Source organism: Siniperca chuatsi, linkage group LG10 (genome assembly GCF_020085105.1).
Source record: "Siniperca chuatsi isolate FFG_IHB_CAS linkage group LG10, ASM2008510v1, whole genome shotgun sequence".
Lineage (NCBI taxonomy): Eukaryota > Metazoa > Chordata > Actinopteri > Centrarchiformes > Sinipercidae > Siniperca > Siniperca chuatsi.
Genome location: NC_058051.1, coordinates 1,709,137 through 1,725,653, shown reverse-complemented (window position 1 = coordinate 1,725,653; position 16,517 = coordinate 1,709,137). Strand labels below are relative to the sequence as shown.

General features: G+C 43.0%; 1 protein-coding gene across 2 annotated transcripts in view; it reads left to right on the top strand.

The window, feature by feature from the left end:
- prkcz (protein kinase C, zeta) overlaps window positions 1-16,517 on the top strand; it is a 107,009-nt gene that overhangs the window by 5,903 nt on the left and 84,589 nt on the right. For both annotated transcript variants that reach the window (XM_044210920.1, XM_044210919.1), the window contains exons 2-4: window positions 963-1,084; window positions 1,905-1,994; window positions 3,237-3,287. In XM_044210920.1, coding sequence (XP_044066855.1) covers window positions 963-1,084; window positions 1,905-1,994; window positions 3,237-3,287 — 263 coding nt within the window. The remainder of the gene's footprint in view (window positions 1-962; window positions 1,085-1,904; window positions 1,995-3,236; window positions 3,288-16,517) is intronic.

Sequence of the window (16,517 nt, the reverse complement as noted above, 5' to 3'; positions counted from 1 at the left end):
AGTATTGATTAAATGTCAAGAAGTGTAAAAAGCACAATAAAATAAGAAACTGATAAAATGTACAGTATCATGGACCGTACTCATATAGACATCACGTTCATCACGTCAGTTCGAATTTGATTAGAAAACAAATACTTGATCATTATGAGGTAATGTTGGCAAACCTATATATAGGCATAACCATGACTATATATATGTGTGTGTGTGTGTGTGTGTGACATCAATCCACATTGACTTGTGTGGGTGTTGACGGTGTGGAGCAATGCCTGCTGGGAAGCAATCTGTCTCTGCTCCACCCTGTCAGAGTCCAACAAACACTCGCCATAAACACTCATACCCTGCAAAGTGTGTTTTAGCTGGTGCTAGCTGTTTACAGTATAAAACACACACATTCTCAGCAGCTGCCCTGTTGAATGTGAATACTGCCCACAACATCATATTCAGCCAGCAGCAGAGCAGTGAGGGTTGAAAGTGAACATGCACACCCTTATTTCAAATGGTTGTGCTTCTTGTTTCATTTCAGCACTCAAAAACAGGGAGATGAATGTATGGCCATGTCTGGCCCAACGGTCTAGTTTACAGCTTCAGTATTCAAATGAGTGCAAAATCTCGGGTCAGTCTCAGCTGTTTGCCAGCTGAGACTGACCCGAGCCAACACACACAACACACATGCCCAGTGAATCACACCGTCCTGCCGTCAGTATGTCGTTAGCTCTGCTACAAACCCAGCCAACATTTTCCTCCATCCTTACTACTTACATGCTCCGTCAAACCTGTCTGCGCATCCAAGTACTCTGTAAGCACCTTGCCAGATAACAGCTAAACTAATCAACCGATGACTTAGGAGAGAGCCTTCTTGTCTGTAGCCTACAGTATCAGACTGTACGGGAACTTAAATTCAGTGCTCAAGTGACTCAATCTTGACATTTTCTCTGCGTGTGTGTGTGTGTGTGTTCATTCAGGGACATGTTGATCACAGACTTGGCAGCCAGGGTAACCTTTGTGGAGTTGTGTGAGGAGGTGAGAACGATGTGCAGCGTTGCCAAGCAGCAGCCCATCACACTCAAGTGGATCGATGATGAAGGTGGGTGTGCCTCGCGGTCAAATACTGTACATCAGTCTGCTCTGTCTCGTCCTGAAGGCACCTGCTGTTTCCTTTTGCGTTACTGCTAAACTCTGGCTCAAAAATGCAGCATGGTGGCCAGAAAGCCCATTTCCTGGGCTCCTGGCCAGTCCGAAAGTCATCACTGCCACATCACACTGCACACTGGAATGACTGGAAGCGCTCATATCCAGCTGTCCATACTCTGAATACCAGCAGTCACAGAGGGACGTTTATGTTCTTTACAAATATCTCAGTTCATTTGGAAATTTAAGTGACTACCACTCAGCATACAGAAAGAAGTTAAAAGTTACATTTAATCCCTAACACCATGTCTGCACAGGAGGCGTAGCAGCAGCTCCAGTCCTCCGTCTGTTTGGCAGCACTCAGAGTCCCTCGAAGCGTAAAAATATGCTTCACGTGTCTGGTCACGTTCATTTTGGCCTTCTTTCTTGTGAATTAATGGACAATTCGATCTCTTTAGGCCTCTATAAATTATTCAAATAAAACCATCTGAGAAGGAAGAATTAGTCTTTGGTTGAACTGGTCACAACCTGTTGATACAAAATGTGAGAAGGGTTCACAAGTCAGAAATGCTGGGAACCTCTGGCTTAATCGTTCCAGTATTTCCCCTTAGATCAGATTCCTGGAATGACTTAAGATTCCCACTGTCCCCTAGTGAGTTTGGCAAGAGGCTTTTTTCAGGCGCAGATGTGACACATATGGTGTATTTCTGAGTTAGTACACCATTAAACAGATGACAATAGATAATATTCCTGTGTGTGTGTGTGTGTGTGTCTAGGGGACCCTTGTACTATCTCGTCTCAGATGGAGCTGGAGGAGGCATTTCGTATTTACAGCCGGACCAAGAGGTCTGGACTGCTGCTGCATGGTGAGTTAGCTCCTACTTTTAATGTTTAAAGTCCTTAACAAACTTTATGCAAACCTTTATTCATGGCTTTCCTTGTGTACAGATTTTTCACCGTGGAGATGGCTTGATTTTACAGTGAACTTTTGGTGAGGATATGAAGAGTTTGTGTGACCTTGAATTCATGTAAATGTAGGGTGGTTGTCCAGGGCTCCAGACTAACTTTTTGCATTGGTGGCACTGGTGCGCCTAACTTTTTCATTTAGGTGCACCTAGGGCTGGGCGGTAATTTGAAGCACGGACGGTAACGGTATATATCACGGTATATTCGCTTCTGATCGGGTGAAGCACTGGTGTGGCAACTGCAAGGCAGCTATTACTGTACTCTTAACTGTATTACCAGGACTGATTTCACATAGTACCGAGGGATTTACGACATTTAAGAACATTTATTGTGCAAAACTGCAATAATAAATAGAAAAAAATACAAAACCCTTTGTATTTGTCTATTGAAAATATTATTTATATATATATATTAAAGAATACATTAATACATTACCGCATTTCTAGTAGGTTATTTCTTATTTCACCATTTTAATTCCTCAGTTTATTTTAGTGTTTACTCACAAACAACTTTAATCTGCTCACCTTGCTTTTCCCTTTATCCCCCGCTGTATGTGTCTGCTGTGTTGACTTTCTTCGTCAGCAGTATGTTTTATAAAGTCACCGGAAAAAACACAACTCACGTTTTGGATTCCGTTTTCACAGCAGCAGGTGAGCCGCGTGTGGAGGAGGCTGGTTGTTAGTGATGACGGGGGAGGCAGGTGGAACGGTTACCTCGGCCGATGATGTGGGTCTGGGCTGGGCCTTTCAGGCCCGGGGACAGGTGGAGCAGGCACCGCAGCATTCTTCTTGACGAAAAAATAATCAATAGTTCTCTTCATTATGAATGATGTTTTAAGGCTGTGATGTTGCTCACGATTTCTCTCGTTTGAGCGCAAGGAATGTGGGAGGAGTACAGGGCGCGGCCTCACACATGCACGCACACACACAGAGACATGCGCGGCACATGCAGACCTGCTAAATCGCACCACAATGGTCGCACCCTGCAGCCCTGTCATCATCTGGACTGCATATGGCTTAGGGTTAGGGTTTTCATTTTCATGACCTGTGCATTTTTTCCTCACACCTCTGCTTGGTGACCGGAGAAGAAATGCAACAGATGATTGAAACTGACAGTTTCCTTTTATTTTCTGTCTTTCGCAGTCTTCCCCAGTATCCCGGAGCAGCCTGGCATGCCCTGCCCTGGAGAGGACAGTGAGTAAATCAGCTCTGCTTTCTCTCTCTATCCCCCTCTAGGCTTCCCAGTTACAGTCAGACACCTAATGCTCTGTAGTCATGGATACACAGAATCCCATACTGTGTAACCAGCACTGTTTAACTAGGTTAAACACCTATGTAGCTGGCACCCTGCGTTGGTGTAAGTGCAAAGTGGAGGTGGGTGAGATCTCTTTGGACTCATCTGATAGATGCTAGACCCTCTGCAGCTCTAGAAGACTCAACTGTAACTTCTGTCGTCTCAGTACCAACCCTCAGTCAGCCCTGATACAGAGTCCGTCAGAGTTACGGTTAGATCATGCACTTTTGCAGCCAGATGTGTATTCCAGCCGGGGGAAGTCAGTAAAATTAAAAGACACAATTTCTCTTTTTTCCTCAAAATATTTACAACATTTATGAATGCGGCCTTGCATGCTGTTAAAACGTGTTCTGTGCTTACTCATTTGTCTCTGTGTGCTCTAAAATATTTACTTGATATTTACTGATTTTTGCTCAGATTTGTTAGATACTTAATGCTCAATAGTTTTCTCATCAATGAACTTCCTTAGCTTTCAGCCAACCTGTAGTGGAAATCAGACTGTTCATCCAAACAACATTAGTACAGGAAGGAAGAACAGCGAACACAAAGGTCCTCAGTCAGTCTCGAGCCGAGGACGTACCAATTTAAACAAATGCATGTGCTTAATAATCAGTGAGTCCCTCCAGCTTGTAAAACCAGCAGCTTGGACGCAAGACACGGGAACATTTATTCATGGGCCCCCCACCCCCACCAATGATACCATCGTCCATCGCGATGTTTCACTGCGGACATCGTCAAATGCCAATTTGGTAGACATCGCCCAACCCTCGTTGCTTCTATATTATTAGGGTAGGATTTCATATAATGTTTATTGAAGTTAAAAACAAAGTTATGTAGTCAACTTCTCCACTAGTCTAAAAAGAGCAAGATAAAAAGATAGAGAATGTATTTGAACAAGGGATTTTCTTCCATTTTTTAAAATTCATAATCAACATTGATATATTCCTGTAATTATTAAATAACCAGAAATAAAGAGTTGCTGCTGAAGTTAAACTGCTGCTTTAATTCTAGTGGCAAGAAATTCCCCTTTAACATTGCACATTCAAATGGCTTGGAAGAGGAAAGGACATATGGTCATTAAAATCAAAGGTTTGTGCTCTTGGGAGCATGACTTTGCTCAGCCAATTTCATGGCAGTCCTCCTATTAGAGTATATGATCTTGTGTGCAAATTGGACAGTTTGTCCCAAGGACCCGGTCACACCAGCAAAGGAATCGCCGTGATAAGTGGATTCACTCACGGAGGCTTCAACTTTGGTGAACTTCGACATGTGAATTCAAGCCGTTGGCCATCTTGCAAACCATCTTGACTGTGCTGACCTTTGAGATAAAGGAGAGACTGAGAGTCTAAAAATGAAGGAATCACATTAACTGTGGCGCACCATCCAGTTTTATAGCATGCTGCTCTGTCGGAGTGTGTAGTGCTCCATAAAAGACAGGTTGGGTTTTTTTTTTTGCATTCAGCTGTGAGACAACTGTTGAATATATTATGTGAACCTTTTTTTTCAGTTAGCAACCAAGCTTGCTACCTGCTGAAACGTGTCCGCTGTGACATTTTGTAATAAAAACCGCATCGTCAAACCTACAGCCAATGTGATCGTTCAGATAACACTGTAATAATAGCTCGCACACAAAATTGTGGTCAGCTGGCAGTAAACATGGTAGCAGATTAGCGCGCTAGCTCATCTACCCCTGTCTGTCATGTGACCCTCACCTTGCAGGTTGTTGTGGTCTCCCGAGACCTTGCATTAGCATATTACTGGTTAGCCAGCATGCTTCGGTTTAGCTCAACAACCATGGCTTGTCAACGCGCACCGCAAGTCATGAGTCACTGTGCCTCCAAACTTCCAGCACCACCTTTTTCATGAAGATGCACTAATGAATTTTGTTGTGCCACTTTCTGGTCTGAGCAGACACTAACGGTGGTCCTATAGCTAGCTTATGAAGTAATGAAAATGCATCCTCTGGGGAGCATAATTTTGCTCAGTAAACTAAGATATGTTCACATCTAGCGGACAGATTGAAACCATCCATGAGTATGTCTTGTGTATAAGGGGAGGTTTTGGCCTGATTGTTATAGAGTAGAGGTCAGAGGTCACCAAACATGAGGACTCATGCTCTGCGAACCATGAATATCTGTATCTGTAATTTCATGTTAGTTTGGCAGTCTGTAATGGTCAAAACATCTTGATTTGACATTTCCATGCTTCCATGTTCTTAAACGTTAATATCAGTTCAGTTATTGTTATTTAAAGTTGACTAGTCACTGTAGCCACTGCTGCTGTCTCTCTCTCCCTCCCTCTCTCTCGCTCTCATGTACTCTCATGTTGTTTGCTGTACTCCCTCGCTGTCTATTTGCTGTGACAGCATGTTTCAGCAGCTTGTGGACTGCACTCCTGTGTGTGTGTGTGTGTGTGTGTGTGTGTGTGTGTATTTGGGTTTGATGGGAGGGGAGCCCTGTGCTTTTGCCCTGAAGCAGACCACTGGTTGACTGTGAAGAGCAGAGTGTGACTGTCATTATATAGGTAGGTAATGAAGGATACACACATGTGCAGTCACACACACACACACACACACACCAAGCTAGTGTCTATGTGTTGTGTAAAGCTTTGCTTGCTGTGCCCTGTGGATGATGTGTAATACTGTACATGTAACAGTAATAACTGTGGCTTCTCGCTGTTTTTCTTGCTTGTTGATGTACATGAGTGGAAAGAGGAGGGAAGGATAGAGCCGTTCCTCTCAGAGAGGACAGGAAGGGAGGAATGAGTGGAGGAGGGAGAGAAAAACAGTTTCAAGGCTAACTGTGTTCGGATATCTCCTGATAAAATATGCAGTAGCTAATACTTTGTGAAGATAATTGAAACATTAAAGGGTCAGTTCACCCAAATCACAAAAAAACAAACCATATTAACATCATTTCCCATTTCCACTCGTGGGATTTGGCCATGCAGCTATTGTTTTTCTCTGGTGGGATTTTGAATTGCTGTCCCATTACAACTGAGATGAACAGCATTTGTTTTTGGGCGAAATATACTAGTAACAGGGACAGTGCTTTGGAAGAGGATGCTGCTGTGGAGTATTTGAATTGTCATTCACAGAGCATAGACTGTTATTGATATTCATGATTAGAGGATATGTTGTATGCTCTTCCACATCAACAGAAGTGCATGTTATACATCATGATAAGAAAACAAAACCCTAAAAATATTTCACTGCTGCAGTGAGCCTTAATTACACTCTATGTACAATATATCGGTAGCAATGCAATATAAATCTGCAGTCTGGTTGAGCTCTATAAAAAAACAGGTAAACTATTCAATATCACCAGTATCACAGGTCTCCCTTATAATTGTAACAATTATTTACTTAAAAATGCTATTCTGCTATGATCTGTGGGTCCCATGAGAGTCCAGATGTATGGTCACCATCTGCTCAGTTTAAGAAGGTAGTTATTATTGATCGATTATTGATTTGACTTTTGCTGTCAGGATCACAATTAGTGCAATAAAACAGGACTCAATAATCGCTAGATCCAGATGGACTACTGGAATTGCATTTACTGTGAAAGTAGCAAACATACAAAGGTGTTCATATATATGCAAATAAATAAATAAAAGCATTCTTTCCCTGTTGCTAAAGACAGCAAGATAAAGGCTGTGTCACTGAAATCACTCCCTATTTACTATATAGGGCACGATATTTGCTTTCTTCACGGTGTCCTCCATCATTCCTACGATGCAATGAAAAAAGCAGTGTCGATGGCATATACATTACTTTTTGCTAACAATCCCACAATGCAGTGCTACAGTGGACCAACACTGCCTCCCCTAAAAACTAGTTGGCAGTGATTTTTCCATTAGCTCACTCCCTCTGTCACCTGCCATTAAACCCTGATACTACAGCTCTGTGTGCAGCATGAGGACAGCACTCTTCCTGTTTTGTGCCAAATTTCCTGCCAAATCAAACCTGGTGACACACAATTTAAACTCCAGTCTGCTTGCTGATGGTCCCATATGAGAATTTAGGTTACCAAAACAAACACAGAAATGTTATAGTGATGAAAAAAAATCTTTTCTTTAAAGTGACAGAGGCCTTAAAAGTCTGATCAAAAGGTAGAGCTGATAACAATAGACAAGGCTCCCCTTGAAAGCAGCTTGCTTCTGGCTTTTTTTTTTTTCAGCCTTAAAGTCTGATTTAGTCTGTCTGTGTGTGTGTGTGTGTGTGTGTGTGTGTGTGTGTGTGTGTGTGTGCGTGAAGAGTGAACAGACCCCCCTCTGTGAGGAGAGAGAATGATGGAGGGTGGGAGGAGGTGGAAGCGTTGAAGTCTTTGATGATGCGTTCAGTGCATGCTGCCCTGCCTTGCACCGGGTCCCCCTCCCCCCCCACTACCACCAAGCCCCCCACCCCCCACCCACAGCCCCACTCTCCTCCTCCCTCTCCCACTGCCACTGCTTTTTCCCAGCATCCCCCTCTCTTTCTCTCAGCTGTGTGGCACCGCTGTCTCTCCAGGGAGGAGCCTACAGTGCTGCTGCATCACACAAGACACAGAGGCAGACGAGGGACACGGTGTTAAAGTGAAAGACAGGGAGAGAGAGGGAGGGAGAGGGGGAGCATTGTACCGTGCAGATATCAGCTCTTAATATACAAGCCAGGCACTCCATTTTCTTTATTCTTCTATTTTTGGCTCTGTCTGCCTCGCCAGAAACAGAGAGCTACGACTTACTTAGCTACGAGGATAACAAGTCCTAGAAGAAGAAGAAGAAGGGAGAAAGAGGCAGAGATAGGATTAAACAGCCTTGAGAAAAGCAAGGCGACTCTATCAGCTGTGAGGAGAGAGAGAGAGAGAGAGAGAGAGGGAGAGAGAGAGAGGGAGGAAGAAAGGGCGAGTGAGTGAGAGAGGGAGGGAGGAAATAATTAAATATATCCCAGGGAGGAGAGAGAAAGAGGGAGGGATCGTCAGAGAGAGGGAGAGGAGGGGATGTAGCAGTGTGTATCCTTGCCGGCTCACCACACATACACACATACACACACACACACATGTACACACATACACACACGCACACTCAGCCTGGATAATGTGCTGAAAGAGGTGGAGAGAAAGGAAGAAGGCAAACCGGTGAGCTATCTATCTCTGCATCCTTCCATCCATCCATCCATCCATCCATCCATCCATCTTTTCATCCATCCATCTGTGTTTCCACACCAAACCCCGAGACAATGGATTTGGACGAGTGCGTCCTTGCCTGAATTCTTGTCGGTGTGTGTGCGTGTGGGGGATCTATCTGCCTCCATGATTAGCATGTGTGATTGATTCATGCCTTATCGCTCGTCGAGTCACGCATTGCAGGCAGGGATTGTGTGCATGCAACCTGCTAGCTGTGCTAGCGTGGCTGGTGCTTGTTCCTGGCTGGCTTCCTTCACTGTATTGTCGCCCTGGAAGGCTGTCTGTTTGGCAGTCCACTCAGAGGCTGCACCTGCCAACGAGTGCGACATGGTGTTGGTGTGCAAATGTGTGTGTAAAGGTTGCATTGTTATGGCGGTGTATGATTTAACCATTACATCAGGTTAGTACTGTTCTTCTATTCAGATGTGTTGCAGTGAGTGCCATCCACCTCTGATATAATGGCTACGATGCAGGTTGATTGCACATTAGAACACTTATACACTGGCTGTATTTGAATCCTTTAACCTAAATAGACTCTAATGGTCTAAATGCTGCTTCCAGAGGCTTAAATTTCCTGACAAGAATGCATTTCTGTCAGAGAACTTTTTATTTTTAGAAATGTTTGTACCATGAAAATGGTCTAAAGATTGAATGTTGGGACAAAATATCGACAATGGCAGCTTTAATCCAAAAAATGACCTTCAAAATCCTCTTGATGCAACCTAAATTGCACACATGGCAGACAAACCCAAATGTCTCTTTCCGTCTCTGGCAGTCAGGATATATATATATCTGTGCGTGTGTGTCTGTGGGTGAGTGTGTGTGTGTGTGTGTGTGTGTGTGTGTGGAGGGGTTCCAGGGGATTGCTTACCTGATAGTGGTGCTCACTGCTACAGAGGAAAGGCTCAAAGAACAAAGAGTACTAAAAAACTAAAGTGTTCTTTCCTCTGTCTTTTCTGCCCTCCCTATCTAAGAGAGAGAAAGGGAAGTCTGGCACAGTTGTGTATGTGTTACAGTGCAAATTTACGTACCAAAACCAATTTACTTTTCATGGCTAGTACTACTCAGCCTGAGAAAACAACCGTATAATGAGCTTTATCAAATCTGAGAAAATAACCCTGGTGATTTTTAACAGAGAGCTTGTGTTACAACTGAGGGCATGAAGTTCGAAAGACCTGGGTGTTTACCAGGCAGGAAGGGTTTATCGAGACACTATCACAAGCATTATGGGAAATGTAGGATTCAGTGTTTTTAGAGTTTAAAGTATTAGGATACCTTCACCTCTGCTGCACCAATTTAGACCATTCTTTCTTGCAGTTCTCCCAGCTTTATGGAAGTGCAATACTAAATTGCAGGAGGACCCTTTCAGTGGTTACCATGTTTTACCAAGTTTTCAGTTTGTATGACAAAAACCTGAGGACAATTTGTGTAGGGGGACTGAAGCTTTCTTTGGTCAGTGAGTGCTTTGAATTTACTGCAGCTCTGATTTGCTTCTGTGACTCGTAATTGTGGCTGATGCTCATGGATCATCATAGGATTTAAAAGCTATCAGCCATCAGCCTGATAATCAGACTGAATTGCCATTGCGTTTCATTCCAGTTGTTCAGCCTGACATTGTGCTCTTGTTAGCTGATTTCTGTTTGGAGGGGGTTATTTGTTTTGTTTTGCTGTAACCAATCAGTAGTGAGTGGCGTGTCAGTCCTGCCTACAACATTTTCAGTCGACACGGAAGCTGCAGTAGTGGTTGCTAGGAGCAGTTAGCTTAACGTTTTCGCACATCGATCAAAGAAATATGGCAGTTTAAGAGTTGTTATTTCTGTAAGTCCACTTACAACAACCTGATTTGCTGCGTCCATCACATCCACGCTTGCTAGCATTTTTCTGTCACTATTTGACTTTTTGAACAAATCAAAGATTCAGAGGTCTAGCACCAGGCTCATGTGCCATACCAAGCTGAGAGAAAAATGTGATTCTTTAGAATGTTGAGATAATTAAAAATGATGGCCTTAACATAAACCCCACAGTATTGCTAAATTAACATGTTTCTCTGTTGAGGAACATTGAAGATATCATTAAAAGAAAACTTTAAAATGGGGATTTACAGTGGGCAAAAATACCTCTGGCTCCTCTCACCTCTCGTTGCATAGGGGCATTGCCATCTATTGTGGAATATTAAGGCAAGTTCATGTGATTTGATTAAGCTATTTGATGACGGTCCAGTGTCTGGAAAGTATACAATTTTTTGTCCCAACACCTGGCTGAGTGCTCATCCTTCAGGGCTCTCCCATGATTCATTGTCTGGGTGACACTGTGTGTTAATTGCTACAGTGTGTTCCTCTGACGCTGGGCTGGTGGTAATGGCTCAGCCCTTTTTACTTCTTTTCCTAAAGTGACAAGGCACTTTAACATTCAGCTACTCTGTCCTTGGCTTGCTCTTTGCAGCGCTGGGAGGTGAATACAGAGCCGGAGTATTACATCTCAGAGGCTATATCTGGTTTTGGGGCATTTGGGGCTGTTTTGAGCTGTAGTGGCTGTGCTCTGTGCAATCTGAGTCATCCTGTGTATTGATCGCTACGTTGTTTGCACCTATTTATGAGCCTGTGTAGGATTGTGGCTGTGTGGAAGTTACTTTTTCTATGTGTCAGTTTTGCTGACTGGACACTGACCTATTATTAGCACTTTATGGACAATGCTTGGTTGAACAGCTCAGACTGCAATGCAGTTGTTGATATGTAATGCTACATAACGATATATCTTCTCCCATTTCCTCTTGTCAGTGGGTGTGTATCAGTGTATCTGCAGCTGCAGCTCTCCTCTAGGTTTTCTGCTATGTGTGTTGGAGGGTCCACTGGGACTGCATTATGGAGGTCCAGTCAGCCTGTAAGTCGTTAAACTGGTTAACTGGAGACCACCAGACTGCTGCCAGAATGGACTGCAGCTTTCAGTGTCTGGCTGACTGTGGCACAGGAAACCTCTCGTGATACGTGTGCCAGCATGAGTCAACTAAAGATGGAGCTGCATCTGTTTTCCTCACGTTTGATTATTGTATCGCCACGCTGCTCTTAGCACCTGCCCAATACCATTACACACCACATAGATCAGCTGCCATCATCACAGCATGCACACACACACTCCTCCAAGTGCAAAAAATGAGTGTAAAGGATATTTAACAGCACAGGTCAGAAAATAAAGGCTCTGCATTTGTCACGGTCTGGCTTTTGGTACTTAATACTTGACCTTGGTGGAAAGAGTTGTTCAGAATGGCCTCTATCATTGCTGGAAGAGAAGTCTCGCCAACTAGACCGACAAGCAAGAGAGAGGGTTTTCCATCCTAGAATCACCGATCACATCAGACAACGCTCCAGTTATAAATGGGCTTTTGGACACAACAGTGGCAGCCTCGGGGCATTCATCTTAAAGCTGAAACAGTTTGCAATTGCAGTCAGTGATGAGGGTGGTTGCTTGTTTTAGTCCTTCTGTACTATTAGTTCAAGAATGCAAGGCTCCAAAATTCAATGATTGTCATTGCCGCGTACTCATTACTTCCTTTAAGTTGTAGCCGCTGATGTAATCCTATGGCATGCCTCAACTCACAGATATAATCTGATTGCTTCTGTCAGTTGTGGATTAATTTACTGCCACAACACAACAAAATAAAATGTGCATTGAAATCACTTTTATCACTACACAGGGTGTATATTTGGTAGTCCCAGTCTTTGTATCTAAAACTATCATTACCATTTTTTCATGTGATCTGAATGTTTTGTCTGACTAGTGATTAGCACAATACTTGTGATGATACATACGTTTGATATGTTCAATAGATATCACAGACATTATTTTGCATAGTCTTAGCAGCTGAGCTTTAGTTACAAGAGACATGATGTTCGATCATTCATTTCTCTTGCTGTTTTTTTAATCATAGCAGTTTTTAGCTTTGTCTGCCTCTGGCTTTCTGTCAGTCCCCGAATGGTGTGAAGAAGTCTGAAAACCTATTTAAATGTGTACAGTTATTAAGGTATTTTTGTGCACTGATAAATAAATATAAAACAGGACAAGTACCCTAAATCATATCTCCTTTCTTTAATACAGTTATCAGTTTTTGCTTTTAAACCTTTTCCTTTTGATTGGTTTCACTCGTAGGTAGAGATATCTTCAAAACACATATTGACAGTGATGGCAATGTAAAATGGGCACTTCACCGATTTAACACATGGAGATCACTTTACTCAGCCTGTGAACACGTAATGTCTTCTGTGGCTCTGGAGAAAATAACCCCTGATGATGTCATCTGGGTTATCATTATTGCGTAGACACTACAGTTGCATTATGGGAGGTGTAGGATAAAATTTTTGGCATTTGACCAATAATAGGAATTAAAAGTCAGGATATCTCACCCTCTGCTGATTCGATTTTGAATTTTTTTTCTTTAATGTCTGTTTTGCGAGTCCCCTAACTTGACAGAAGTGCAATACTACATTTTTGAGTACCCTGTTAAAAGGAAATTTTTGTTTTAGCCGTCTTTCAATTGGTCATAATTACATTGTACTTTCCATGAGCAGTCACATGATCAGACTGGTTTTAAATAAACTAAACTTATTTGGACAAGAAAACGAAGACGAACAGTAAAATTATTACCCAAACTGTCTGTTACAGACCCACTTCCTGCTTCAACTTTGATGTACTGTACTTCTTATAGCTGAAGGAATTATTAGCGACATTTCAGGTGCGCTCACTTTCAGTTTTACCTCCAAATGAAGTGGTTTAGATAATCTGGATAAACTGTTGGTTTATTTACAACCTCTCTGATCTCCAAACTGCCCCATCCGACTTTGTTGTAGCGATGTGGCCGTGTTCCCAGATCTCAGCAATGACTTTGGTGAGTACAAAGTTATCATAAGCTATAGATGATGACTGCAACCACAAAATAAGACCCAAGTTGTCATTGATTTGCCTTTTCTTGTCTTGGTTGTCTGACACCCACACAGATCCATCTATGGTGCAAAAGCCAACAGCGTACACTAGTTTCTTAGAAATCAAGAGAGAGGGCCAGAGAGAGGGTGTGCTCATTTATGAGCTCCAACCTGCCAATGGTGACGCACTGGCTTGGTGGAGTTGATCCTCATGGGGGTAGGTTGCCTCTTCTAAATTAGGGGTGTATACTAGGCAATTACCAAAAAACAAAAACAACAAAAAAGAAACATATAATCGAAATCGTTTTCAGAGTCTGAGACTGTGGGCCTCTCCTCAGACAATGCTTGGAAAAAGGCGCCCCCTCATCCCCCCTTAGTTTACTTCCTTAGTTTCGCTCAATTCCTGGATGCCTATGGGATCACGATTATGTTATTTGATCCCATAGACACTCAACAGTTGAGCCAAGATAGCCTAATATTGCTGTTTGAAATAACTTCAGACTACACCTAATACATAAAAGAAGGTCTGTCCTGAGGCATTTATTAGTTTCTGACTCTGGGAAAGGGGGAAAAGCAATAAAACTCCCCCAAACTACTGTGTGTCTGAACTGTCTCTTTAACCAAATCACACACGTTTAGGCTATTATATCTTTTGATAACTAATGTAATAACTAATGTAATATTTTTTCACTTCCATTCACTGAGCCTCCCCTGAAACTGTTTGGAGCCCCCCACTTTGAAAACCTCTGATCTAAACAATAAAACCACCCATCACACAACAACGAAACACTCAACTCGCTGCTCGCTCGCTCCACCTCAATACGTCTCAAGCTTCCCGGCAATGCAGAGCCTTGTGTGAAGAAGGAAACCCAAGCTCCAGGATTTGAAATGTCACTATAAACCAACAGGAGACATCGCTGACTATATGTCCATCTTTTTCTGCAGTCTTTAACCAAGTTAAACAAGTTCACGGGGAGCTACCCACTGACTGTAATGTGCAATCATCTCAAAGAATCCTAAAAACCTAAATAGACATTATAAAAATAAGTTCCACCAATGTGGCTTTTGTGATCTTTTTTGGATTAAAGTTACCAATAGCTGTTTTTTTTCTGATATTCAATTAAAGATTTGACCATTTTCCAATATGACAGTTTTTCGGCCAGGATCATTGGCACTGAAACCATCTTTAAACAACGGGACACTAAAACAGAATAGAATCAATTGAGGTTAATGGTGTCTTATAGACGGCATCTAACAAACTGCATCACATCACAGCAGCAGCGCAGATTTAATTTACTGTTGCGTGCAGAACATAAAGTGGGACCGGCATACATCAGCTGCATCTGTAACCATAGTGTTATGTAATGTACTAACAGGAATTAATCACTGCACTGAAACTGTGGCCGACCCCCTGAGGATGAAAATACAACAGGCTTCCAGCAGCAACACAGTGCGAACTATAGCAGCTTCCACGCCAGAATAATGTCACACAGCTCCTGGTTTAGCACCTCTGGTATCTTTAACGTTGCCTGTCCATTATTCAGCAGCTGCAGCTGCAGTATGGTCTGTGGTGCCACAGGCAGTGCTGAGCCAGAGACCAATACCTTCCTCTGTGATATTAAAGGAGAGGTCTAATTGCTAATTGTTGTTTATGGTAGGATACTGATCACAGCTGTCAACATTATGAGACATAAGTAACAAGTGTGATAAGTGAGAGAAATCTACCCTAAAACACTTGGTCACTGTTAAGAGCTATTGCCTGTGTACCTTGCACTTCTGGGCCTGTTTAGTTTGCAGTGGAATATCTGCTGCCCCACCATTCGTCTGTCTGTCTGTGTGTGTGTCTGTCCAACCCTAGAGAAGGGACATCTGTTGGACAGGTACTAGAGCAAGGTATCATAACAACTACTGGCCTGATTGTGATGAAATTTGGTTTTGATATTCTTGGATGATTCCCACTGCTTATGGTGTCACCTGACTAGGGTTGGATACCGAACCCGGTACTTTTAAGGGTACCGACCGAATTACGTCGGTACTACAGGTACCGATTCATGTTAAAGCAATCGGTGCCAAATTTCGGTACCTGAGAGCGCATCTGGGTGAGAGAAAGAGAGAGCGCGAGACTACGTCACCCCTGCTGCTCGTTCAAGTCACAGGGACATGTGTGTGCGTAGTTTGTGTGTGTGTGTGTGCGTAGTGTGTGTGTGGGTGTGTGTGTGTGTCTGAACAAGAGAGAGGGCAGCAGAGAGACGGTGAATGCAGCGGTGCAGAGGAACAGGTGAGCAGTGAAGCTGTCAGTCTGGCAGTAAATATACAGCGGAGGTTACAGTTTGTCAGTGAATAAAGGCTGCAGCTTCTCAAGACCCAAGTAAAGCTCCCCTGTGTTGTCTCCTAACTGCTGGAATAGCATCGCTATGACATTCAGCTGGTAATCATTTTAAAAACATTTTTAAGCAAAAATGCCAAACGTTTGCTGGTTCTGGCACACTTACTCTGATTGAAATTATAAATAGTGACTTCATTGCACAGTATTTATTTATTGGTTAGAGAGATTGTGTGTTCTGATTTGTTACATGACATGTTAAACCCTGATGTTTACGCTCGGCTCCAGCTGGCAGAAGCCAACCTTATCATGAGTAGCTTCCAGGGCATGTCAGTAGGGTTATAGCGTGGATGTAGTAAGGGAACTGGTTTCAGTGTGTCATCCATTCCAGTGAACGTTGCTCACTGAGCACATATGCTGAAAATGTTCTTCCAGCTTCTTAATTTTTGGGCCAATAGCACATGAGCACGAGTGTCTTTCTCTGGCTGAGCCGGCCGTCTGTCCACACACACGAATGGCACAAAAATATGTTGATGGCTTTATACTGGACCTAATGGCTCAAGATGTAATGATACAAAGAGTAATTTCTCAATGTGTGTGACAGTTGTACAGCTGTTTGCTGTATGGCACATTCTTTCTGGATCAGAGTTTGTCACGTGACCTGCAGTTTTGACTGTGGCCACTATGCTAAACCTCTGTTCAGCCCAGTACTGCTCCTGTGGATCTTAAATC